We start from the raw sequence: 26030 nt of genomic DNA, 5'->3' as shown, positions 1-26030 counted from the left end.
AGCAGGGAGCACGCTGCACTCAAGGATTACACTCATCCATCACTGGAGTACAGTTTGTCTACAAATTCCCACAGAGCAGCATAGCAGCATGGGGAGCAGTATGTCATGTGTCCCCCAACATAACTTCAGATTCTCCAGCAAGAGTTTCATACGCAGAAACAGGTAAGAACTATTTCATTGTCTGAGTATTCTTACTGTACCTCTGTTAGTGTGTTTGCTCTACACAGAACACTGCTGTTTGTTATTTTAGGCTCTGAATTTAAGTGGGAAGGAATTCTTGGTATTTCTCAGGGTTTAAGCAGTGGGGTTAGATGGAGGTTGTGATGTTGTGAGGGCAGGGTCAGAATCATATTGCAATACAGGAGAGTCCCGGAGTCACGCTTGACTGGTGCCCGTCTGGCAAACAGTTTCAATGATCCAGTTACCATTTGCCCATCATTGCATTTCTGAGAAAATGATCTGCCAGCTGTCAGTGAATCTGGTTTCCCTCCAAAATCAGGACCTGACCCCTATTCATTAAGATTATGACCACATGTTGGCAATTACAGTTATTAAATGATCTGGTTTATGACTCCTGACATATTAGTTAATAGTTTGTAGTGAACTGACCGGAAGGCTTTAAACATGAATACAGGCAATGTCTGACATTAATGGTCTATACTTGGTTTTCTATCTGGTTTTCTTTAATGCTTTAGGATTATATGCCTGGGCATGTTACATTTAGTACAACCCTCTCTTATGGACCACCACATCTGATTCTAATTAGCTTCTGCTCCAGTCTCCTGCCATGTTCCATATGATGATTCAGGGTTTTGGTCTTCTTGAACGTACCATGTAGTTCTTGGCTTTTAAATAAAAAATAGAGACAGGGCAATCCTAAAAACATCAGGTTTCAAAACCCAACAGCTCCAGCTTGAACACTGATAAAACTTTTTAGTTTTAAGTTAGACTGATGGTTCAGCATGAACAATACATTCAGTGTTCTGTTTCCTTTGTGTACCCTACTAATTCTTTGTTTTGGCGAATCAGGCGAGGTTCAGGTATTTCCCTCAGAGAAGGCGAGTGAGTGGCGATGAATGCCACAGGAGTGAGTTGGGGAATGCTGGGCATGTAAATCCACTCTACCTGTCTATTATCTACAGTCCTCTTTCAATGTGAAAGTACAGATTGCATCAATGCCTCTTCAATTTTTTTCTCTCTCTGAATAAAATTTAAATGGCACCACTCACTGAAATACCATCATTAACTGAACATCAAATCAATGACTGGACATGGACCTCCTGATTAGACATACCTTGATTTCCACCAAGCAAACAAAATATTATTACATTGTTGCACTGAACACACTAGAACACAAATGTGCAGATAAACAAACTACATGGTGAGGTTGTAAAAGTAGTCTTCATGTCTGATCATTGCAGTGAGGGAGTTTCCTTATAAAGATGTGACACTAATGGTAACAGATGAGGATCATGCAAAACAAAGAGGGACATTGAATGCGTATTTTCCTATGCATATCTCACTATCAGAAACAGAAGTCCTGATTGTTCTTATTTAAATGGCTGTCATTGATGGAATGAGGACCAAGGAAGGGGTTCTGTTTAATTTATAGGACATGAGACAAACCATGATTCAAAGTCATTAAAGTGCTAGGAAAACTGAACTCCATTTGTGGGTCAAGATTTTGTGCATAATTAGATTACTATGGGAAAAAAAATGGGGAAAGGAATGGAATAAGTCACTTATTGAAGGACTGTTGGATATACTTGGAAAAAGAAGGTCTTATATTTAGGTCAACTCTCCATCTGACAACTCCCATAAACAGAAGGTATTCCTTGTTGACACTGCCATTGGGAAATTAACTGAAAAGCAAATATGCAATAGATGGCAAACATTGGAGAGCAAGTGCTAACAAGTGTTTTGTTTCTCTTGGGCAGCAGTCGGTTGTTTCGCAAGAAGAATCCTCAAGAGGGACAGGAGAAGTCAAACAGTATCATCAATATCCTGTGCACTGTGACCCCCAGGAAGGTAGGAACCTTCTTTAGCTTGAGGTAGATGGCAATAACATGAATTTCAGTGATCTGTATACCCAACCACCATACATCCCATCTTGTGTGAAATGTTTTTGCCATTTCACTGACTGATTTTAATAACAGGTTCAACTGGTTTATTCATAACATGTCTAAACTTCACTAACATTATGACTGGTTGCAGGAAATGTCCCCTAAAGATCTAGAGAGGATAGACAACATAAAATGGGATCCTCCGTTTCCTTACGACCCCATCAATGGCTGGAAGAAGAGCAGCATCAATGTGAAGAATTACGGACGGATGATTCACAGTTCCAAAGTCCGCTTCCGCTTCCTCCACTGCCAGGTGAGTGGAACACAATAACTGACTGTGTTGTAACATCAGGAAATCAACTATAAAGAAAACAAAGACTGCACAATCTTCACTGTGGTTAACGAAGTCTTAAACAATGACCATACATACAATGACACATCATACCTGTCATCTATGTGAATCCAGTGGGTGTAAAACTCCTACAAAACAAAACAAAAAACAGGAAAAAAAAAAAGACAGAGTAACAAGATGTTGTTCTGCAGCCACCAAACACACTGAAACTCACTTTAAGCACTGATGTGGTGGCTGGATGTGAATAATCCACAAAGTGGACTGCAGCCTGTGTTTAGGCATGCTCACTTCTGCTTCAGTTGTGAAACATCTCAGAAAGAAAACCTCAGGGTAGAAAGTTCCTCTGATCCCAGAAACTGATAGAGAACATGCCGGCTCCCCGCTATGGGAACTGAAATTTGTCAGAGCTGTGACACAACAGCTCTACGAAAACCACAAAGAAAAGATTGGTTGAAGTAATGCCGTCATGCTGACAAAGGAACACACTGTATTAGAATAATACCACGAAGGAAGCATGAATTACATAACTGTTGACAACTGTTGCTATACGTGAACCAATAAAGATAGAGGACTGCAAAAAGAGACAACTTTAAATTACACTTTGCGGTCACTGAAAATCCTCTCTGAGAATCCTTGTCACACCTAATAAATCACTCTTCCTGTAGGTGCTCCATGAATCAGAAGGTGATACAAGAACATGTTTTAATAAGAAATAAAGAATCACACACTCCCCTTGACATAGACTTAAAAAAACAAAATCAAGATTGTGGTGGTGAGACTTATTAGGCTGTGCAATAGGACACTTTACTGATCTGAGACCAACATCTTAGTAAAACATGGGCTTCTACACATGTGGCTGCACGCTTGCAAGGTTTCATTTCATCACCACTAAACCAGTGGATTTTATCAGTCTTCTTTGTAAGAGCTAAGTGCTAGTTTCTGTTTGATTGAACCTAACCCTTGAATTTTGACAGCAATGTAATGCAATTATTATAGTTTCTGCAAATCATTAATTCTCTGTCAAGACTCAATTTATCAACATTGTATTTCTACAACTCTCTCACCTTACAACTCCACTTACTATCTTTGTAGGATGTACATGATTGCTACCTGGATCTCTTCCAGACACACCTTCATTTTGTATCAAACAACACAACTGGACTGACCTACCAAGTGAGTTTATTTATTTTCTTTATTTTCTCAGGCAAGATCCTGTCTTGCTTCAAAACCTTGGTTCCTCACAAGAAACTAATGTCTCAGTATTGACTTTCTATAGTTTTGATATCGCAGCGGGCTAGAGTTTTATGTCATTGTACCTTTGCATCACATTTCCTGTCAACCAAGAGTTTATTAGTAAACAGAAAATATGATTATGCTTTCTCAGTTGTCTGAGAAAGCATGAGCAGTCAATCATCCTTGCAGCTTGTTAAACATATGTGTGCAATATTAATCAGAATACATTATTACTTTACAAGGCTTAATTCAGTGTCACGGTTATGGTTATTACAGTAACCAACTAGAGCATAAAACAAGATAAATATTGCAGAGAATGTTTTTGATAAGTAATGCCTAAAATAACTTTTTGTTTATTTGTTTTCAGGGAACTCTTCCATTGAAAGAACTAAACATCTGCAACTTGCAGCAGAATTGCAACCACAGCCAACCCCAAGAATTCACTTTTCAAATAAATGGTAAGTTCAACTACACTAGAAAGGAAATAAGTAGTTGTTGGGACTGAGCACTGGAATGTTATAATCCCCTGTTTTGAGTTTTATTGGTTGTGTTGAATTTAGCTAATCAGACTAAATTCAGACTAATCCAGCAGGATGTTAACAAGTCAGTGAATAACTTCACACTTCAAAAAAGGAAGACGGATGATAAACTAGGACTGCAGTGAGAATCTTGGTCTTTGGCTCATATTTATATCAATCTGGTGGTGGTCTGCCATGTCTGTCCTTCTTAACAGTTATGGATCAAAGTAAAAATTCTCCTCACTTAAAACATCAGCAAGAAGCCACATACTATTTTCAAGCTGCAGCATTTTCTATGCTGTCACATTCCAATGATTCAAAGGTGCAGCAACCCTCTTAACCTCCACTCAACCCGAAGACTAACTAGAGCTGGGCCCTCTTCACCCTTGGTCAGGGGTCCAAACCAGCCTCATGGCCTTGCTTGTTAGACAACAGGTGCACTTCAGTCAGGCCAGCTGACACGCAGAAAAGCCCAGCTACCGCTCTTAGTCTTGTTACTGCATATAATCCATGCCACATTTCAAAAGCTGCCTAGGTTAACGACTGGCAAAAATCCCATTTAGCTTATGAACTCTGAAGGAATAAAGCTATCTGATATTAACAAAGTAGAAAAGAAATTAAAAACTATAGGCTTTGGCCCTTAACCTGGATAAAGTGTGTAAAAATGTAAAAATTATTAAAATGAGAAAAAGTCATGAGGAGCATAAGATTTCTATGTTTATGTTACTATCTTAATGAAATATGAAACATCACAAAATATGGACATTCTTTGTCATATTGTACTAGAAATGTCATTGATCAGGGTCTGTGAAGACTCAGGGGAAGTTGTCTAAAGTCTGAGTCATGGCAACTGGACATTCAGTTTTAAGGCCGAAACGTTTCACCACCCATCCAGGTGGCTTCATCAGTCTAAGAAAAACTGATCAATTGATCAGGGTGAACTTTTATTTATCTTATGGGATGGTTCACTTGTATCACACTATTATTTGCATTAATAATTAATTTCATTAACAACAGTTAATGACCTCTGTAAACTGACTAAAAGTCTAATAGAGAGAAAGTCTGATTATGTGCTTTCAGTCCCAAAATTTGTCACATCACTTGTTTTGCTTTGTGGAAAACATAACCATGCTATAGGCAAGGTCTGCAATTAAGAGCTGGAATGAAAAGAAAGCCAAGAGCTGAGTTCATAGTAGCTGCTTATTAAGGAGCAGTCAGCAGGCCATGGTTCCAGACAATTACAGTACAAAGCCATGGGCTGGAATCTGTGCTGGTTATCTCTGGTATGTGTAGGACTGGTAGATGCAGGGAGATTTCAGCTCTTTTCATCCCAGGTCCTGCTCATTCCTCCTGGATAAGCAGTATGTGGGAGGGAGTCTGCTATGATTAGATAAAATTAAGATTAAATGCCAAATGAAGAAGGTCAGGGGATCTTCCACAGTAGGTCTTACATGTGGTTTATTGCCTGGAACACATGGTAATATTTATTGTGTTTATTGCCTGACTTGTTCTTGACAAGTAATGGAACAAGTAATGATTCACCATGGCAGAAAGAGAAGCCTGAGTAACACTTTCCTTTTTTTTGACCTCGTGACCTTTGCACTCTGCAGGTGTCAGCATTAATTCCATCATTGTCTACTGTGCCAACCAAGAAGAAATGGACCTATGGTTTGGCCTGCTCAGAGAAAATATTGAGGCCAATGGAGGCACTGCAATTGCACCTGAAAACTACACCAGAGTCAAAGTAAGTTCAATAACACTGCCACCTTGCTTCTAGACTACATAAAAACTTGGTCTGGTACTGCAGCAATAGTTAACATCCACTTTCCTCCCCCCTAATTCAAACAAAGATGGTCATTTTTTTTTTTAGCCAAGACAATGCTTTGGCTTCCACCACTTCTGATCAGACAGGATGTGTATAAGCATTAAGAATTGGTGAGTCAAGTAGGTCATTGCTGGCTCTCCCTGAGGCCTGGATACTAGGGGAGTGGCCTCGACTGCATCATATCCTACATTAAACTAACCCTCACATCTGCACAGGGTTAAAGGGCTGACTCCACACCCACAGGTGGAGAAATAGCTGATGAAACACACGAGATGTGTCACAACAAAAGAAAATAACTGAACTGACTGTACGTTTTATAAGCCTTAGCTTGGGAGACTTTCTGTGAACAAACATGACTAACATTACAAGAAAAAAGCCACATTAACATGTTTAAAATTGCTTAAGGGCAGAGCTCCGTCTATATTGATCTTGATGACTCTCTCCGTTTTCTGTCATGCTGTCTGCTGTAGCTCAACAAGGATGAGGCTCCCGGGGACAGAGAGGAGCTGAGGAACTCAATCAACAGAGAGCCCATCTTTGAGTGGGAGGGCTCTCAGCGGGACAGCCTGGGCCCCATCACCTATGTGACTAAAGTCCGACTGCAGCACCTGCCCTGTCAGGTATGACAGCATTGTTTATCAAGAGTGAGCCACTATTACCAGTCACACTGAAGTAAAACACACCATCTCTGCTGTTGCCCTTATATCAAATGTGCAGACTGCAACTGGTCATACATGTTTTTAAACTCTGGGAATTTTTCAGATGATGGATAACGTCACATCTAAATCCATGTGACTTACTTCATTTTCAAATTGCGCAACACACACATTATCACAACAATATAGGGAGTAAAGGAAACACATGGAGCACATATTTTAGAAAATGGCATTTTTCCTACAAATACATAGTAACCCTTTATTTCCTGTCAAGGTGTAATACAGTGTCTGATACCTACAATCAAGTCAAAAACAATACACAACTCCTTTCTAACCAAATACAACATGAGTACAAGTAAATAACACTGATACAGATTCACACAGCCAATGCAAATCACAGGTTGCATGGATATCTGCAAATAATTTACTGTGAGAAATAGTTTGAGCCCTATTGAAGTGTGGGAGATTTAGGGTTTGGGTGTGAGAGAGGCATTTGCCTGGCTCACGTGGTGACTCGACTCACCTCACAGCTGGAATGTCAGCTGTCTGTCTAGACACACCCTCCAAGCGGGAGAGGAAACATAAACGCTTCCACACCTTTAAATGCCCTTACTAACTGGTTTGACTTAAGCTCTTACTGGCACTTAAACTGTGCTTTCAAAGATTTAATGTTTGCTCACAGTTGCCTCTTCACACAGGCGTAATAACTGGCTTATTTTTGTACCTTCAGAAGAAAGCACTCGGTGCATATCTTTCTTGAACCATAAAAAAACTCCAGAGATGAATACATTAAAACTAAGCTAAATTTTGAAGTGGTATTGTATATAAGTGTTACTAGTATACTGCCCAAGGATAAAAATAAACACTGTCCTAGTACTGGAATATGACACATAATAACTATGAACCCCCACTGCAATATTTGTCCAAGTTCAATAACTGTGAATAATAACTGAAAATGTTATAATACTAACAACTGTAACTATACAACAATCACTTAGAAGCTCTTCTATTCTCTGGATTTGAACTACTAATTCTATTCTTTTTGTATTCCTATTTTTTTCCCTCCACTTGTATTTAATTAACCTCACGAGACAATATACTCTTCTGTTCGTAGGAACAAAGTGAAAGACTACTAGTGATGTATCCAGCAACACTGATTATCCTATCAGAGGAGAATGATGGGCTCTTCTACAAGGTACCACTGACTTCACTGATCTTAAAATTCTTCTTATTAATCATATTCTGAGCTTTGTGCAAACAGTATTTCCACTGACAGTATGTCCGTGAAACGAGCTGTGTTTGTATTATTGCAGGGGAAACTTCCACTCAACATGATTACCGTGACCACACCCTGCCAAGATGTTAAACCCAACACGTTTATGATCGAAGGTAAATACACTTAATCAGTGAGCTGCTGTCCTACTACAACGTCACAGAGTGTAGCCCTCCATGAATGAGCTGCCTTTTTATCCCCAGTGAATGACAGTCTGACGATAGCACATTCCAGTGAGTGACTCGACCAAATGACAGGCTTTGTCCCATCTCTTTTCTCTTCCCAGGAAAGCTGATCAATCCCATCGTGGTGTCATGTCTGGACAGAGCTGAGTTTTGCGAATGGATTCAGCATTTCAAAATTGCTGATGTGCCAGTTCTTAGTCCCCCACCCCCTGTGTATGACATCATCTACACCCCAACACAGAGAGAGGTAAGGTGTGCGCTCCATCCTTTCACGAGGCAAAAAAAATTACAAAAATGATTCTACATAGCTGCTGATGATCCATAACAAGCTCCACCTGGGTTTGGAACCCAGCGGGTGGAGAGAGTTCATGAACAAATAACATGGCCCTACCTCTTTTATAAATTATCAGTCAGCGCAAGTATGAAGGGGCTTAAAAACGAGATCTACCTCTGTTTCTAAGAAAATCCAACAGAAGTTTGAAAAAGACAAAAGATGTGTCAGATTTGATCATTTGCTCTTAGTCAAATATGTTCATTGCACTGTATAATATAATTTTTCTTGTCCTGTTTTCTCTAGGCTACACCATCTGACAGATGGAGTAGAAACAGCCAAGGTCGAAATGAGTCCCTAAATTTCAACCAATCACTGAATGGACAAGTGCCCTACAACCTTCAATTACCGATTCAAGAAGACAATCCTCTCTCTCCAGGATACTCTGAACCCTACTGTGTAAGTCAGCTTTGTGCTTGTGCTGCTTCTCAGGTTCAGATAATCTTGAACTAATCAGCTGAAGCAAACACACCAAGAATAAAATGTCTGCCTAGATATAAATGTGGTACTGTGAGCTGCACATGACTAAAAAAATGTATATTTGTTTTGGTGGAGCTGAGCAGGAACACCTTCTTATAAAGTTAATTATTAAATGAGAGACCAAAGTGCTTACATCAAGTGCGGGTGGTAGTCCTTTGCACTGCAGTAAAAAAAAAAAAAAAATCAACCTAAAGTCAGTAATCTTTCCCAAAACAACATCCAACCATAAAAAACTCCCCATAAAAGCTGATTCAGCACTGAAAACTTTGCTTAATAACTTCAGACTCCTTACAAAGAACTGCAGCACTCTGCATTATCAGGACATTTGGCCAAAGCTGCCCAATAGGAAGGATATGTAGGCTGACTGTCCATCCAATTATCTTAAAGTAGAGAGGGTTTAGTGCCCAGATCATGTATGACGATGTGACCCGGAACCACCATTCACCCAGTTAATTGATGGAGACCTTTTTGTAGATGAGTGTGTTTACTAATAAGAAAAAAATATATATATAATGAAACTACCTTCTGTAGATAGGGTAATTGATAACTGCTTTACTGGGATGAAATTGATTTGATGCTGTCAATGTCATAGACCGAAAACTCTTGATTTGACGTTTGCCCTGTTTGTGTTTGTTGTTCTTACAGTACAGCTCCAGCCGCCCCTCCTCAACTGAGACTGCCCGCCTGGGCAGCAGAACCAACAGTGTGTCTTCCCACACCAGGCCTGAGCGTGACATACCACCTTTGTCACTGTGGTATTCTTCCCCCCAGCGCAGCTCCTATCTGCAGCCAACAGAGAGTTCAGAGCAGTCTCAGATCTACAGCACACCTTATTCTGCTGTGCATCGTGCCAGCCCACGGCACCTAGAGAAAGCTCCACTTGTCAAGGTAATTCAGTGTGGCATCTAACTTGATAGCTGGATATTCCCCTTGAGACTGCGGACTTATTTTACATATCATGTGTGCAGAAACTAAAATAGACATGAAATAGACACAAGCATTTGGCTGCAAGGATCATGATACATAGGTGTTAACAAATGGGGTAATGTTGGCATTTGTGCAGAATTGAGATTGAAAGCTCAATCTACTCGATAGTTCATAATCAAAATCTAAATCAACAACCACAAAAGATTTGCTATATTTATCGGGTGTACTTACAATACTATGGCAGTAAAGATTATAGTTTTTATTCACACAGACAGCTGACTGCAGAGTGTTGTTACACCAGTACCTGATCGTAAATCCAATAAAAGTGTGGTTTATGTGATTGCCTTCTGTGAACCTGAAAAATGTGACAGAAAAGACATGTGGCAAGTGAGGGAAAATTGGCAATTGAGTTTCCATTCATCTTTTGGATTTGTAAACTAAATCCGATTTCTGTCTGCATCTTTTATGATCAGTCTAAAAGCTGGAGCACACCTCAGACATCCTTGAACTACTCCCTAAATGCCCCCCAACGCCACTCAGACATGTGTGCCCCTCGTCAACCCTTGTCACCCCTCTACGATGAGCCTTGCAGCCCTGAAATCTATTCCCTGGACGAGGCCAGGCCAGTGGTAAGTTTATGATACTGGGTTCAGAGTTTCAGTTTACACTTGCACAGCCTCTCTGATACAATTTAGCGCAGGCAGACATACACAAACTAGAAATATAAAGTGCTATCAATGCAGAGGCTTGGCAACAACCAGTAGTTCTTTAATCAGGAGTTCTGCATAATCTAGCTAATTGCCAAATGAGTATAGCTTTATACCATTATAATGTACTGTATATGTCTATGCAAATTTCCATTTTAAAGTCACGTTTATTTCCTATGTCATGCTTTGGTCAGAGTGGTAGTCATTACTGCTTTTTTTATAATTCATTAAAAGTCATCATTGCTAAATTCAACTAATTGTTTAATTACTCAAACCAGTTATGTTGAGGTAGTATCATGATTACATGATTATAGACAAGAATTCTTTTAAAGAATGTGTTTAATGGATTCCTACCCATTCTGACAAAATACATATTTGAGTAAATTATGTAAATTCTTGTTACATGCTAACAGCTGCCCTACTCTTACATGTCACCCTCTGTTCTTTAACAGCAGAGCTGGCAAGAACCGATTCAGCACCACCACAACCAACAGCAGGGCTCTGAGTTCCTACCCTCCTCCTTTCAACTCCATACTCCTCCCATGAGCAAGCGTTGTAGGAGAAGCTTAGTCCTGACAAATTCCCAGGGACGGGCTCTGGGTCAGGAGATGGAAACTCCTCAAAGTCAAGCAGAGCAAAGAGCCGAGGCTGTATCAAGGCTAAAGCTGCTCCCTACACCTGGCCAACTGCAAGAGCAGGTGAGAAATATGGAGACACTCATATCCCTCAATACTCCAGTTTCTGGGATGCTTAGTTAAAGTGCATCAGCAATGCATATGATATTTGAACAGATGTCACAGCTAAACCAGATATTTCAGGAAACATGAGAATGTTAGTTACTTCCTGTTATCAACTATGACACTCTTTTGTTCCCACATTTGTTGACAGATGCTCCTCCCATCGAACTTTGTGAGCAATACCTCTCAAATGCATTACAATTACTCATCAGGTAAGAACCGAAGGCATGCAATTGTAAATCTGACTAATCATTCCTTGATGTATGTACTGTATGCAAGTGTCTTGAGTATGCAAGTGACTTATCTTCAGTTTATAATAAACCACAATATGTTTCAAGTCTTGACAAGAAAGCCATTTAGTTAAAATTTCTCATTTTGTCAAACAAGAAAGAATTCTTATTTTCATTTAATGGCCATTAATATATCTTGAACAAACAACTCAAATCACAGGCATATGACTGGAGCATCATATTCCTCACAAGTTAATTATGAAGGTCAAAATTGTTTGACCCCTTCCTGAATACCACTAAAGATACAGAACATTGCTCACGCTCCATTACAACTTAAAATAAACACTTTGTACTGACTGATCACTTGCGTCTATCACCAGGTAGAGGGAAAGAGGCTTTAGAACTGAAAGTGAACTCAAAGTAACAAACATGCCAATGAAATTTCAATGAAATGAAATGGCTCTATCTGCCATTTGTGCAGATATTTCATTTGGGGGAAGCCCAGTGCATAACACCATCATTCCACAGAAAGGATTTACTCCTGAACTGTACCAGAGAGCACACAACTGGGCACACATGTATCTGCAGGCTTTTATTTATTACATATGAAAACAAGAGTAGAATTTACTTGGTTCTTAAATGTAGTATGACCAAGTGTTGTATCTGTTGCATGTTTCAGTACTATAAGATAGAGAGCATAAATAACAAATGAGGGTGGGGTAGTAGTGGCATGTTACACTACCAGTTTTACATTAACATTACATGTTAGGACAAGGCCAATCACACCATTCGTATTTTGGTGATACCATTCAAGTTTATTCAGCCAAACTGAGGTTTTGTCTTTCATTATTTGAAACTTAACTCCTGGGAATCTTCTCACACTCCTATAGATCACCATTCGTACCTAGAACCCACAGAACCAGATGACCAGGAAATGGACTATGACAACATTTGGGAGTACGACTGCGATAATGGAATGATTCAGCCAATGTCTGGAATTTCAACAGACTGGACGGGATTAGACTATGGGGCCAGAGGCCTTGGTGCCATGGCAACCCAACAAAGATGGTCATAAAACAAAACAATAGCTCAGCACCCGTCTGGACGTGTGCAAACAACAGATCTCTATCAGGGGATAATAAAAGTCAACTAGCACAGCTTGTGTTCATTTTTCTGCATACAGTGTGAACCAAAAAATATCCCATGAACTGCATCATTAGATGCTGGCCAGTCAAGCAGCTGAACAATAAGTGCAGGTATGGAGAACAGGAAAAAAGCAAAACATTATAAAACTGACGAGACTGCCTTCAGTTATTTGAAAGGTAGCATTGAATAGATAAATGTACATTTAGATTTAATTTGTATCATTTACTTGCACTAATGTTTTAATATGTAGTGCAAGAACTTCCGGTTTTTTTATATCTCCGAATTTTGTAAGATCCTGTTTAGATCCAGTTTATCGTTTCATATTCTATTAGCTTTTTTTTTTTTTCTTTCTACTTAAAGCTGTAATAAGCATTCCTTCAGGTCTTGTTTTGGTAAAGGATGTATATTTTTTGTGTAAATTTTGTATATTTATTATTTTATTATAATACATTGAAAAACCAGATAGATGAGACTTTCACTGCCTGCCACTGAAGGTTGGTAATGTTACTATCACTGCTGCAGAATACTGATACCCGTGTGGCTTCCTTTTTACATTTATTTGAAGTGTTTATTTATATTTGTAAATAAAACCAGAAAAAACACAAATCAGCAAGATGATCTCTATTTAGTCTTATTCTAATGATATTCTTATATCTGTTGTGTCTACACTAAATACAGTATAAAGGACCTGCCGTTTTAAACTACAAACTACTGAGAAATGTGAGCGACAAATCAAACAATTGTCACATTTATATTTGGACATGACAAACCAATGAAACAAACATCCCTCGTGAATGCTGTACACCATGTGTGTTTTTGCTTAAGCCTATTACAATTCTGCCAACTGGGGAGGAAAAGAGTCTTCTCTGAATAATTTAGATAAGCATAATATTATCTAATAATGCCTGAATTAATATCCATCCATCCATCCATTATCTATACCCGCTTATTCCTTAACCAGGGTCACGGGGATCTGCTGGAGCCTGCCTGAATTAATATTCTAAATTGAATTCACAGAAAATAAAGTGTAGATTACTTGATAAGTGCAGCTCACAGCAGTGACGATTAAATGAGGTTCTTACATGAGCTTTTGTCGCCACCTAGTGTTTGAAAAGTTTCATCTTTATGTCTTGAGTGCTTAAGAAATAACAGATGCAACACATAACTCATAATTGTTGCTTGCGTGAGCTGAACTGAAAAACATCTCACAGTGAAATTTATATGACAAAATATTGTACATCTATAAACTATCATGAAAATAAATATCAATCACAAAACATATTGCTACTGGCATAGATTATAGTCCCCTGAACCATTGACACTTCATGAAAGTTGTAAAATATTTTCTATTATCTTTACTAGAATTATTTGACACAGTCTCTTCGCATTTAATCATCAGCTACATAAAAGTGAGGTGATGAAAACAAACAGGCAGCACCATCCTAATTCTCTTAGTGCCGCAATTTAATCCTCTTATCACATGTAGCTAGCATCTTAACTCTATACAGCTCTTAGTAAACCTGCTTCTAATCTTCCTTCAGTACATACTGAAACCTTAATTACAAATGTCTAACACCTGTCTAAAACCTCCTTTACATAAATATACATCTCACCTGGCCTTTGGCTGTTTCATATTTCCTATGAATGCTTCCAGACATTAGAGAGTTGAAACGTTAGCCAAATTAACACAGCAAGAAGCAAAAACAGTTTGCTTTTCCATTTTACAGGGAAACATAAAATTGAAGAAATGATAGTGCAAATACGTAGCACAAATATGCAGCAATGCATCCAACAATTGTCACATTTCTCAAGTTCTGCAGCTCATATTTGTTGTTCTTGGCAAAATGAAAAATTTTAATCATTATGTATTAAGAGGCAGTGAGATTGAGAATCAGAAGGCGGAGTGATGCAATTTCTTCTCAGTGGCTGCTGTCTCCCTCTTGACATACTTACGCAGGTATCGAATGGCTGACAGAGCACTTACATTGGCCAACAGAACTGTGAGAAAACACAAATGAAATGTGACTCACCATATTACTCATGAAACTTTCCAGTTCAATTTTAAATGTATTCATTCCTGAAAGCTCTGCTGTTCCTGAAGTACTTTGGGTACTTTGCTGGTTTTACCTTAATAAATATTAAGAGAACAGATGTTACAGCCTCTGAATACCACTAATGTTTAGAGTTATAACATTTAAACAGAGGTTGAAATGAAATGTAACATAGAAACACACATAAGCACATCCTTTGACATTTTAGCCTTAAATTGATTTTTAAACATCAAAATGTAGATATTCTGTGATATTAAAGTACACCAATGCTATATGTATTTACATACATACCAGCCTTCCATGCATCTCCAACTTGTGGGTTTGCAGTCTTCAGTACCCATGAAGCAAACGCGATACAAACCAGACACATATCTGATTGTCTGAGAGGTAGGAGGGAGGGATCCAAACCTTCAAAGATAGCAATAATATAAAAAATGTTGTGGATTATTTAGTTGTTCACACAAATGCAATACACAAGATGACAACAACCATGAACGTTCAGATCCACAGAGCAGTCCAGCTGGTGTCTGAACAACACCTAATACTATGTTGGGACTTTTGACCCAGTCAAATCCCACTGACTGCACAAATTTCAGTTTTGCAAATATACAAGTCTGCTTTACGTGACGGATAAATGAAACTTTCACTTTGTCTTCCAGATAATCTTAGTGAATTAGTGCTGAATATTACCTTAGGTGCTATATTTAACAGGTTATGAGTCACTTTTTAATGAATGCTCATTAGATGCTTAAGCATTGGGATTTACATATACATGAAAACTTCCTTCACAGACAGGGTACTGTAGTAGCAGCTTAGAGAGGTCATTCATTAAGGGAAGTCAACTTATCACGTACAGCCATTCCTCTTGACTTTCACCACTACATGCTTGCTGTGTACTCTGTGTACTGTGATATAAGAGAGTCCGTCCCGGTCAGGACTGTAACAGCTGACATATCTAATGCTACAGCTGCCAACGTGAGCACAACGAAAAGAGCTTAGCAGAAAGAGGAGCAATAAATCCAACAGTGTAAAGGCTTGACTTTAAAAAGAGTCACCACTATCAGCTTTAGTTTTGTGACAGACCAGTAGCGTCTTTAGTTTCAGTTGGTCTAGTGTTCAGCCTAAAACATGAATAAAGAACTGAACTAAGCTGTGCTTTCATGAAAACAGTCAGCATCACCTGAAGACTACTGATTTTCACTCATCCAATTCTAATTCAAGTGACATCACATGATTCAAGTTAACAGGCATCACCAGCTCCTGAGGGAAAGTACTTTTTTCTCATCTATTCTGTTGTACTCACAAAAACCTGCTAATAGAATGGTGATGTATAAAAACAGTGCTTTCCCCTTTAATTAAATTGAGAATGATAGTAGGTCCAAAAACCTCATATTTTGAATTTTAGTGACTGTACTGTTAACCTTTAACCAGTTTGTCCCTTCTGCTTTACCCAATATATTCCTGACAATTGTTTGTTTTAAAAACATGAACAATCATCCATCCATTTTTTATACCCGCTTATTCCTTAACCAGGGTCACGGGGATCTCCTGGAGCCTATCCCAGCTCTCTTTCGGGTGGGGGTACATCCTGGACAGGTCACCAGTCCATCACAGGGCCAAATATAGACACACAGAGACAAACAACCATACACACTCACACTCACTCCTATGGGCAATTTAGAGTCACCAATCAACCTAACATGCATGTTCTTGGACTGTGGAAGGAAACCGGAGAACCTGGCACAGGGAGAACATGCAAATTCCACACAGAAAGGCCGGGTTGCGAACCAACAACCTTCTTGCTGTGAGGGAACAGTGCTAACCACTCAGCCACCGTGCTGCCCCACATGAACAATCATGTAGGTTTTAATTAGCAGAAGCCTAATAATTCTAAGTGTCAGGGAACAGTACATTTCTATTAATAAGCATAGGAAAAGATAGAAGCCAGCATATCTTTGGCCTAAACCTCTGTGAGCTTTCTGTGTCAAAAAATGATCACAGATATCAAGAACAGAATTTTCTTCAGTGGAGAATGTTTTCTGTAGCTGATTACTTGGGAATTGATGCTGTGCTCTGAATGTAGTCTTCTTCTTCTCCTTTTTGCTGCTGCCTTCAGGGGTCGCCACAGCGAATCATCTGCCTCCATTTAACTCTATCCTCTGTATCCTCCACACCCACACCAACTATCCTCATGTCCTCCTTTACTACATCCAAGAACCTCCTCTTTGGGCTTCCTCTAGGCCTCCTTCCTGGCCTCTCTAAACCTCAGCATCCTTTTACCAATGTGTTCACTGTCCCTCCTCTGAACATGTGCAAACCATCTCAATCTGACTTCCCTGTCTTTTTCTCCAAAACATCTAACATGAGCCTGATGTACTCGTTCCTGATCGTATCCATCCTCGTCACTCCCAGAGAGAACCTCAACATCTTCATCTCTGCTACCTCCAGCTCTGCCTCCTGTCTTTTTCTCAGTGCCACTGTCTCTAAACCATACAACATTGCTGCTCTCACTACTGTCTTGTACACCTTTCCTTGCATTCTCATACATGTCCTGCACCACTCGAACATACTTCTCTGCCACTCCAAACTTCCTTATGCAAAACCACAGCTCCTCTCTCAGCACCCTGTCATATACTTTTCCCAAATCTACAAAGACACAATGCAGCTCCTTCTGGCCTTTTTTGTACTTCTCCATCAGCATTCTCAAAGCAAATATTGCATCTGTGGTACTCTTTCTTGGCATGAAACCATACTGCTGCTCACGAATACTCACTTCTGACCTCAGCCTAGCCTCCACTACTCTTTCCCATAACTTCATTGTGTGATTCATCAGCTTTATTCCTCTGTAGTTACCACAACTCTGCACGTCTCCCTTGTTCTTAAAGATGGACACCAGTACACTTCTCCTCCATTCCTCAGGCATCCTCTCACTCTCCAAGATCTTGTTAAGTAGCCCAGTCAAAAACTCTACTGCCACCTCTCCTAAACACTTCCATAACTTCACAGGTATGTCGTCAGGAACAACTGCCTTTCCACTCTTCATCCTCTTCAATGCATTCCTCACTTCATCCTTATTTATCTTTGCTACTTCCTGCTCCACAACAGTCACCTCTTCTACTCTGTGCTCTCTGACATTTGCCTCATTCATCAACTCTTCAAAGTATTCATTCTATCTTTCCATCACACTTATGGCACCTGTCAACACCTCCAGAACATTCCTAGCAAAATCCTCTTTCAGGATAACTCCTACTTCATTCCTCTTTCCATCCACACCCTAACCTGCTGTACATCCTTCCCATCTCTGTCTCTTTGCCTCGCCAACCTGTACAAATTCACCTCTCCCTCCTTAGTGTCCAACCTATCATACAAATCCTCATATGCCCTTTGTTTGGCCTTTGCCACCTCTACCTTCACCTTACGCTGCATCCCCCTGTACTCCTGTCTGTTCTCTTCTGTCCTCTGTGTCCCACTTCTTCTTAGCTAACCTTTTCCTCTTAACACACTCCTGAACTTCCTCATTCCACCACCAAGTCTCCTTATCTGCTTTCCACTTTCCAGATGACACACCAAGTACCCTCCTACCTGTCTCCCTGATCACTTTAGTTGTAGCTGTCCAGTCATCTGGGAGAACCTCCTGACCTCCCAGAGCCTATTTCAGCTCCTCCCTGAAAGCCACACAACACTCTTCCTTTTTCAACTTCCACCACTTGGTCCTCTGCTCTGCCCTTGTCCTCTTCATCTTCCTCACCACCAGTCATCCTACACACCACCATCCTATGCTGTACACCTATGCTACACCCTCCCCAACCACTACTTTGCAGTCACTGATCTCTTTCAGGTTGAAACATCTGCACGAGATGTAATCAACTTGTGTGCTCCTGCCTCCACTCTTATATGTCACCCTATACTCCTCCCTTTTCTGGAAAAATGTGTTCACTACATCCATTTCCATCCTTTTTGCGAAGTCTACCACCATCTGTCCTTCTGCATTCCTGTCCTGCATACTAAACTTACCCATCACTTCCTCGTCACCTCTGTTTCCCTCACCAACATGTCCGTTGAAGTCTGCCCCAATCACCACTCTCTCACCACTAGGGATACCCTGAATCACCTCATCCATCTCCCTCCAGAATTTCTCCTTCTCTTCTAACTCACATCCTACCTGTGGGGCATAACCACTGACAACATTCAACATCACACCTTCAACTTCAGCTTCAGACTCATCACCCTATCTGACACTCTCTTCACCTCCAGAACATTCCTAGCAAAATCCTCCTTCAGGATAACTCCTACTCCATTCCTCTTTCCATCCATACCATGATAAAACAGCTTGAACCCTGCTCCTAATCTATATGCCTTGCTACCTTTCCACCTGGACTCCTGAACACACAAGATATCCACCTTTCTTCTTTCCATCATATCAGCCAACTCTAGTTTTCTCTGAAAAAGTCCCTACATTCAAAGTCCCTACACTCCTGCCCTTCCTCTTCTCTCTTTGCCTATGAACACGCCTTCCTCCTCTCCTTCTTCAACCAACAGTAGTCCAATTTCCACTGGCACCCTGTAGGTCAACAGCACAAGTGGCGGTCGTTGTTAACCCGGGCCACGACCGATCCGGTATGGAAGTCGTATTTGTGATTCGCATGTTTGATTTGGCTGAAATTTGGATGCCCTTCCTGACACAACCCTCTGCATTTACCCAGACTTGGGACCAGCACATGAAGACACTGAATTGTGCCCCCCTGTGGTTGCATTTGTGCTCTGAATGTAGTGTAGAATAGTATTGAGTGTAGTATTGAACTATGTATAAAAACACACTCACAGCTCTGTGTTGTGATGAGCTATTACATTTTTCTGAATACATCTGAATAATTTCACCAAACCACTCACAATGGGGTGAAATTATTTCCAATTTAACTGCAGAAGAATTAATTTTCATACTTGTTTTCCTATTGTATATTAATCTACAGGGTGGGCCATTTATATGGATACACCTTAATAAAATGGGAATGGTTGGTGATATTAATGTCCTGTTTGTGGCACATTAGTATATGTGAGGGGGCAAACTTTTCAAGATGGGTGGTGACCATGGTGGCCATTTGGAAGTCGGCCATCTTGGATCCAACTTTTTGTTTTTTCAATAGGAAGTTACGTTAAAACCAAGCACACCATTGTTTTTCTTGTGAAATTCCCAATAAGTTTGATGTGTCACATGACCCTCTTCCTATTGAAAAAACAAAAGTTGGATCCAAGATGGCCGACTTCCAAATGGCCACCATGGTCACCACCCATCTTGAAAAGTTTGCCCCCTCACATATACTAATGTGCCACAAACAGGACGTTAATATCACCAACCATTCCCATTTTATTAAGGTGTATCCATATAAATGGCCCACCCTGTACAATGACCTTAACAGCAGATAAATCTAATGCTCATCATCAATGACATATCATTTGGAGAAATTAAGACTTACTTGGATTGGAAACTGCTGTCTGTAAGTCCTCATTTCTGAAAGGCTGCTGTGCTAGTTGTCTAGAGATTCTGTCCTCCAGGTTGCAGAGAAGTGGATCAGGAAACAATATGTCTTGATTTCCCAGAATATTCCTGGAACTAAGTGTTCGTTGAAAAGCTCTGCCACTTTGCTTCACGGGTACAAGAGCCAGAGAGTTTGAAACAGTCTGCTTCTGAACTGTAGATGAAGTAACATTTGTATTCCTGAAGGAGAATGTTGCTTTCCAGAAGAAATTCTGGCCGAGGTCATTATCTGTAAAGAAATTCTCATACATATCTGTATTAATCTGAGATGCACTTTTCTTACGGCTGAACCTGGTCACCACTTTCATGGGCTCCCTGTTATCATCTTCATCAGATTCGACAGAAGAATCATCTGAAGAGGAGGACGCAAAAAAAAAATCATAAGCTTCAGGGAACTGAAAATTTTTATTAGCTGAACGAGAACAGGAAAAGATGGGAACCAGCTCGTCTTTGGTCTGAACTTCTTCTGTGACAAGAGAGGAGAAGAAGCTTTCTGTGTCAAACTCTGAGAAAAAATGATCATAGGTTTCAGGCACAGACTCTCCTTCAATAGAGATGGTGGTTATGTCATCTGTAGATGGCTGTCTGGGAATGGACTGCTTCCCACCAAAGAGGTATTGAACAGCATCCAGGAAAGAGGTTTGGTAGCTGTCTAACAAAGAGCAGGGTAAAGACTCAACGTTATTGTCTTCCTTAGGCATGTGTTCATTAGGAAAATACTCTGTTTCTAATTCTTTTTTGTTTAAGCTTGGTAAAGATTGGTCTTTCGATGTGGAGCTGGAAGACTCAGATTCCAAGGCATGTAGATTGTGAACACTTACATTTTTGGAAATCTTTCTGAAGCCCTTCTGAGCACTTTCAGAGAGGACTGGTTGAGAAATGTCATTCACAGCTGTTAACATCATATTGCCAGGGTAAATATCAGCACCTCGGTTCCCTGAGACAGGTTCATTCTCCCACATGACACTTCTGGAAGAGAAAGAATCAAGTGCCATAACAGAAGCTAAACTTGACTGTACAGATTCAGGAACACTCAACATGTACTCATTTGTTTGCTTGGGCTCATCCAGTTGCGTAAAAAAACCTGAATCAGTCATAGCAAACATGTCAGTCTCGTCATTTTCCTGTATAGGTATGAGGGGGCTGGGTGAAGCAGAGTGGTTGAGCATTCGTAAACCCAGAATATCATTTATTGTCAGCTTCTCCATCTCACTCCAAAAAGATGACATGGTAAACAATGAAGGTTTTGAATCCAGTGCCGTTTTAGGTTCACATTCAGCTTTGGATGCTACAATGACATCTTCTGCTCCACCCAATAACTCACATTTTGATTCAGGCAAGTCACTTGATATGGTCTGGTTTTTAGGCACAAATGCATCATCCTCCTCCTCATGTTTTGACAGGATTACTGTTGTCTTTTCTCCATTGCCTTCAGGCTCATTTTGACCATTGGGTGAACAAAAACTGCCTGAGATGTCTGTCATATTTTCATTTGAGAGTGACATGACAGATCCTGTGTCCAAAGTACAGCAGGATGATACCGGTGTAATATCTGGAGATGGACACGTTAGTAAGTCTTCAGACATGGACATACTGTGACTGCAGCCTGTTAGATTAATTTCAATAGATTTGCAAGGATTCCCACTATGAAAAGCCATCATTTGGGATGGCTCTAATTGAGCTTTCACAACTGTTATGTTTTTTGCTGTGAGATTATCAGTTTTGGATAAAGTCTGAACCTCCAGAGAATGTTCTGTTTCTTGTATTGTATTATTCACATCTAAATTGGAGGGACTTTTAGACAATGAGTTAATACTACCTGATGTTAATCTGGCAGATTTTTTGCTGGAAACCTCATCTAAGAATGTACCGGCTCTGGTTTTGAATTGCTGGGGATCTGCGTTTTGACTGTTCATACCAGTTGCAGTAAGGGAAAGGTGAGTCTTTCCCAGTGTAGAGTTATATTGGTCTGTGTCCTGACTGTCAATTTCCAGCTGTTGTTGGGACTCAAGCTCTCTTTGACACAACACGTGGCTGTCTCTGCCATAATTTCCAGTCTTTACAGCCAGGACTGACTTAGCAGCAGATAGTTTGTCATTTTGGCTGAAATCCACAACAGGATCATTTGACTCTGCATTTGGCAAAGTACAGGCAGTTATTGATTTGACCTCTGCTGTACAAAATTTTCCATTTTGTTCATTTTCACAATCAATAATAGGATGATTCGCTTTATTAGACTGCTGCAAACTCCCTAAAAGAGTATCCTTCCTTTCACTCTTTGGTGTTTCTCTGGCCATATCTAATTTATCTGATTTACCATTTAGACTAGCAGTAAGTGAAAGAGGCAAACAAGGACATTTATTAAGTCTACTTACTTCTTCTATGTCTAACTTCATGCATGGTTGCAAATCTGTTTGCACCTTACCACTGCTGTGTGATGGTGACGTTAAAGTGACATCAGTTGTACTCAACATGGCTACTGAATGACTATTGTGAGTTACTTTATTTTCAGCCATGCTGGCTGTTCTATATCTTCCCTGTTTAACTATGCTCTCTGATAAATGTGGGTATTGACTGCCACATGGAGGAACAGAGTGAGAAAATTCATTTACCTTTATCTCCTCAGCAGAATTTCTCACTGGGTGATTGCTTGTGACTGAATATAAAGAAGACATGACATTTTTTTGTGGTTCAGGTGAGTAAGATAAATTGATATCCTTGGATAAACACAGGTCTGTTCCTCCTCTCCATGTATTCTGTTCCTCTTCTGAGTCCTGAGTCCACTGCTTCCCTAAAGCCTGCCTCTCATATACATGACCACTCTCAAATGGCTCAGCGCTGAGTCGTCTTTTCTTTCTCCTCTTCCTTTTGATTGAGACAGATGGAGACAATTCCTGACTTCTTGTTTCATTTATGGTTGATGTGCTGGACTGCATAATTTTAGGGTTTTGTTGTTCCTTCCAATTAACATTTGTCCCCATTTCTAGATTACTTGACAAATCACCACTACACTTTCTACTGAGTGTTAACTGACTTAACTTATCTTCCTGCTTAATATCGCCTAGATATGTGCCAATTTCCACCTCCACCATCTTGTCCGCGTGAGGTGCTGTTTCTGAGCAGTGAAGCAGTGAGTCATGAAACTGATTCCCTGGTGTTGCTGTTTTCACTCTGGTTTCTGAGAAGGCTTCCTCCTTGACGAATAACTCTGTTTCAGGGTAAGCAGATTTGTTAGTCTTGAGCTTTGAGCTACTGGCACCAGGTTCAGGAGAAATGTTGAAACCAGGGGTGACTTTTTCTATTGTATTTATTTTGCGGATGGTGTCGACAGGTTTCATGGTCCGTTTGCCAACTGCTGCGTGACTATTGGCAGGAAAAGAATTTAACTTGGGGATGTTTGTTGGAAACGTGCTCATGCTGGCTTGTTGCTCATCAGTACACGGCTCCTTTTCTTGTATTGCCTCTCTGGTTTTTCCATCTCTCACTTGGTTTGGCTCAGCATGTTTATCAGCATCTGTAAGATTTTTCAGCCTTTCAAAGAATATATTCACAGACTGCAGGTGTATATCCTCCTCACTGCCTGAAAGGACACTTTCCATTCCACTGATGCCATGTTTGTTGAGGTAATGCTCCACAGGAGAGCCCTTACAATCTGGGGGGCCATCACTCGGGTGGTCCACCTCTGAAAAGCCTGCTGCTGGGTCGCCTTTCTGAACCCTCTTAGCAAGCATGGGCCCTCTATCATCAATGTCACTCATCCCTGAGTCATCCACACCTGCTAATGAAGGAGGAAGCAGGTTACATTCCTCACACTCTGCAAAGAAACACTCCCAGTCACGTTCACAGATCTCCACACTGTATTCAAAATCTTCCATTTTGACTTAGCGGGTGCAATATAACCTGCAAAACCAAGCAAAACAGAAAAACTGTAACTGTTAAATGTATTTATGTTTCTTTCAGGTAATTTTAAGATCATAATTAAATCTTCTCATAATAAAATACCAAATAATTACTATAATCACGGATACCAAATGCTAAACTGTCATAAGATTGTTAACAGATTAATAAAGGTATTTATACAATTTAAAGAAAACACACACAGACATGCTGAATTTAATTGTACATACAATTAGCAGCACAATCAAAAAACAAAAAGGTAATGCTATAAAAGATATCAATGTGATCTAATGTACTATGATGTAATAGAAATCTCTAGAGGACTGCAACTGAAAACTAGCCAGTAAGTTAAAACTCTTTAATCACCAATTAAATAAATTATAATATATAAATGTATGATAATTAGGTTTGTCTACACTTCTAGCTGTCTGTGTATGAACATCTGTTCAGGTTTCCTACCTGTCAGGTGTCAAATGTGATTCCGGTCTGCAGGAGGTGAAGGTCTAGGAAGTCTGGAGTCTCAGCACCATGTTGTATGTCCTCTGGTAGGCGTTTTTTTTTTTTTTTCTTTTTTTGCACAAGCATGCAGCGCCACAAGCCCCATGATTTGATAAATATAGAGCGGTGCTTCTGATCACGTAACACACGTAATACAGCAATCCCCAACAGAGGCATAATGTTTCACAACTTTAAATAGACTCTACACTAGCAAACTGCAAAACTGGTTGCACAATATTTTTTACATTGTTTTATTTGAGAAATGCTTGCTACAATATGTATTAAAAGTGGATCTATGCAATACTAATATTTGTTTTAGGCCATTTTGTTAATGCAATATCATGATATTTAATCAAATAACTCAAAACTGAAATGTACCTACAGTAATGTCCCTGGCAGCTGTTGTGGGTCTGTTGGGGTCAGCAAACATGGGGGTCATGAGAGGTGTGTGTGAGTCAGGTGATACCTCACTAGTGTGATGTCATGGAGCGACAGTTGATCTGAATGTTTCCCATGAAATTTTCCAGATGCTGCAGAAGAGCCAGGGACACAGGCGAAGACACTGGAGCTGCAACATTTGAAGCTTATGTCACTCATTTAAATTTGAACAGCAGAAAAAAAGAAAAAAAAAACATATTCATCTAACAAACAAAAAAAGGGGTTCTACTACTATGCAGTGTTTTAAGCAGTTTTCAAATTTGTCTGGACAAAGAGCAACATTTTTTTTACTTAAAATTTAGGACATTTTTAATAATTTATATACAGGCTGATTTTGTGACATCCTAACTCGCCTGGAAGTCCAATAAGCAATAATGGTGATGTGGCAACTTGGTTTCCGACTTGTTGCCTTGATATATTTCTGATCTTCTCCTCTCCCATACGTGCTTGGTTTTTGACAGTTAAAACTTTTAGGTGAATCTATCACTTGCTGATCTGCATTATATAATTATTAAAATTTTATGTTAAATTTAAAAGGTTTATTGTACATACTCGTGTTACCTGAAAGGATGGCACAGATGTCAGGCTAAAACCATGGTTTATTTTCAGCTAAAATCTACCACCGTTAGATAAAATGGCTTATCTGAGGAGGGCTTTGTTTATAGCTACCAGTAAGACTTAGTAAGGACAATGTGATTAAGGGCCATCCTTGTGGTTGAAATGTCACAGACTCTTATCAAGATGAGCCATCAGTTCTTATCTCATTATCAGCTGTTAAACTGTACTTAGCAGACGCCTAATGTACCTTAATTGCAGCTGAATGTATTTATTAATGATGTGGTCTCACTTGGAATTTAGAACAAACATCTTTTATACTATTGCTTGTCAAAACTGCTGTTAAAGTGTTTGGTGGGTTCTTCTCAGCAAAAGTTTCACAGAACTAAAAA

At 39.8% G+C, this 26030-nt stretch overlaps 2 protein-coding genes across 6 annotated transcripts; one reads left to right on the top strand and one right to left on the bottom strand.

The window, feature by feature from the left end:
• On the top strand, window positions 1-12697 carry plekhn1 (pleckstrin homology domain containing, family N member 1). 3 transcript variants are annotated; one of them, XM_026332467.2, is made up of 16 exons: window positions 1-162; window positions 1941-2028; window positions 2215-2376; window positions 3508-3588; window positions 4016-4106; window positions 5777-5910; window positions 6462-6611; window positions 7762-7842; window positions 7961-8036; window positions 8207-8352; window positions 8683-8835; window positions 9562-9804; window positions 10317-10472; window positions 11003-11248; window positions 11439-11499; window positions 12408-12697. In XM_026332467.2, exons 1-16 carry the CDS (start codon window positions 89-91, stop codon window positions 12590-12592), a joined length of 2127 nt encoding a protein of 708 aa, XP_026188252.1. In that variant the 5' UTR covers window positions 1-88; the 3' UTR covers window positions 12593-12697. The 3 variants fall into 3 exon arrangements, with proteins under 3 accessions (XP_026188252.1, XP_026188254.1, XP_026188251.1); XM_026332469.2 differs by having other exon boundaries at window positions 1938-2028; window positions 11006-11248; XM_026332466.2 differs by having other exon boundaries at window positions 1938-2028.
• Window positions 11628-24721, bottom strand: perm1a (PPARGC1 and ESRR induced regulator, muscle 1a). 3 transcript variants are annotated; one of them, XM_026332464.2, is made up of 4 exons: window positions 24607-24721; window positions 20189-24028; window positions 15006-15122; window positions 11628-14661 (listed from the first exon to the last, which is right to left on the bottom strand). In XM_026332464.2, the coding sequence occupies exons 2-4, from the start codon at window positions 24006-24008 to the stop codon at window positions 14555-14557; spliced, it is 4044 nt and encodes a 1347-aa protein (XP_026188249.1). In that variant the 5' UTR covers window positions 24009-24028; window positions 24607-24721; the 3' UTR covers window positions 11628-14554. The 3 variants fall into 3 exon arrangements, with proteins under 3 accessions (XP_026188249.1, XP_026188248.1, XP_026188250.1); XM_026332463.2 differs by having other exon boundaries at window positions 20189-24150; window positions 24607-24708; XM_026332465.2 differs by having other exon boundaries at window positions 20189-24025; window positions 24607-24689.
• Between the last annotated feature and the right edge of the window lie 1309 nt (window positions 24722-26030).

This window comes from Mastacembelus armatus, chromosome 7 (assembly GCF_900324485.2).
Source record: "Mastacembelus armatus chromosome 7, fMasArm1.2, whole genome shotgun sequence".
Classification (NCBI taxonomy): Eukaryota; Metazoa; Chordata; class Actinopteri; order Synbranchiformes; family Mastacembelidae; genus Mastacembelus; species Mastacembelus armatus.
The sequence above is the reverse complement of the archived record's forward strand: the minus strand, read 5'-3'. Positions and strand labels throughout refer to the sequence as shown.

Bases quoted from the DNA above. Each gene is read 5' to 3' on its own strand.
- perm1a (XM_026332463.2), bottom strand. From the start codon at position 24,125: ATGGAAGATTTTGAATACAGTGTGGAGATCTGTGAACGTGACTGGGAG. The intron at 15,123-20,188 runs GTAAGTCTTAAT...CTATCTTTGAAG, and splicing joins GACAGCAGTTTCCAATCCAA to GTTTGGATCCCTCCCTCCTA. The intron at 14,662-15,005 runs GTATGTATGTAA...GTTTTCTCACAG, and splicing joins TGGAGATGCATGGAAGGCTG to TTCTGTTGGCCAATGTAAGT.
- plekhn1 (XM_026332466.2), top strand. From the start codon at position 89: ATGGGGAGCAGTATGTCATGTGTCCCCCAACATAACTTCAGATTCTCC. The intron at 2,029-2,214 runs GTAGGAACCTTC...GACTGGTTGCAG, and splicing joins GCACTGTGACCCCCAGGAAG to GAAATGTCCCCTAAAGATCT. The intron at 5,911-6,461 runs GTAAGTTCAATA...TGTCTGCTGTAG, and splicing joins AAAACTACACCAGAGTCAAA to CTCAACAAGGATGAGGCTCC.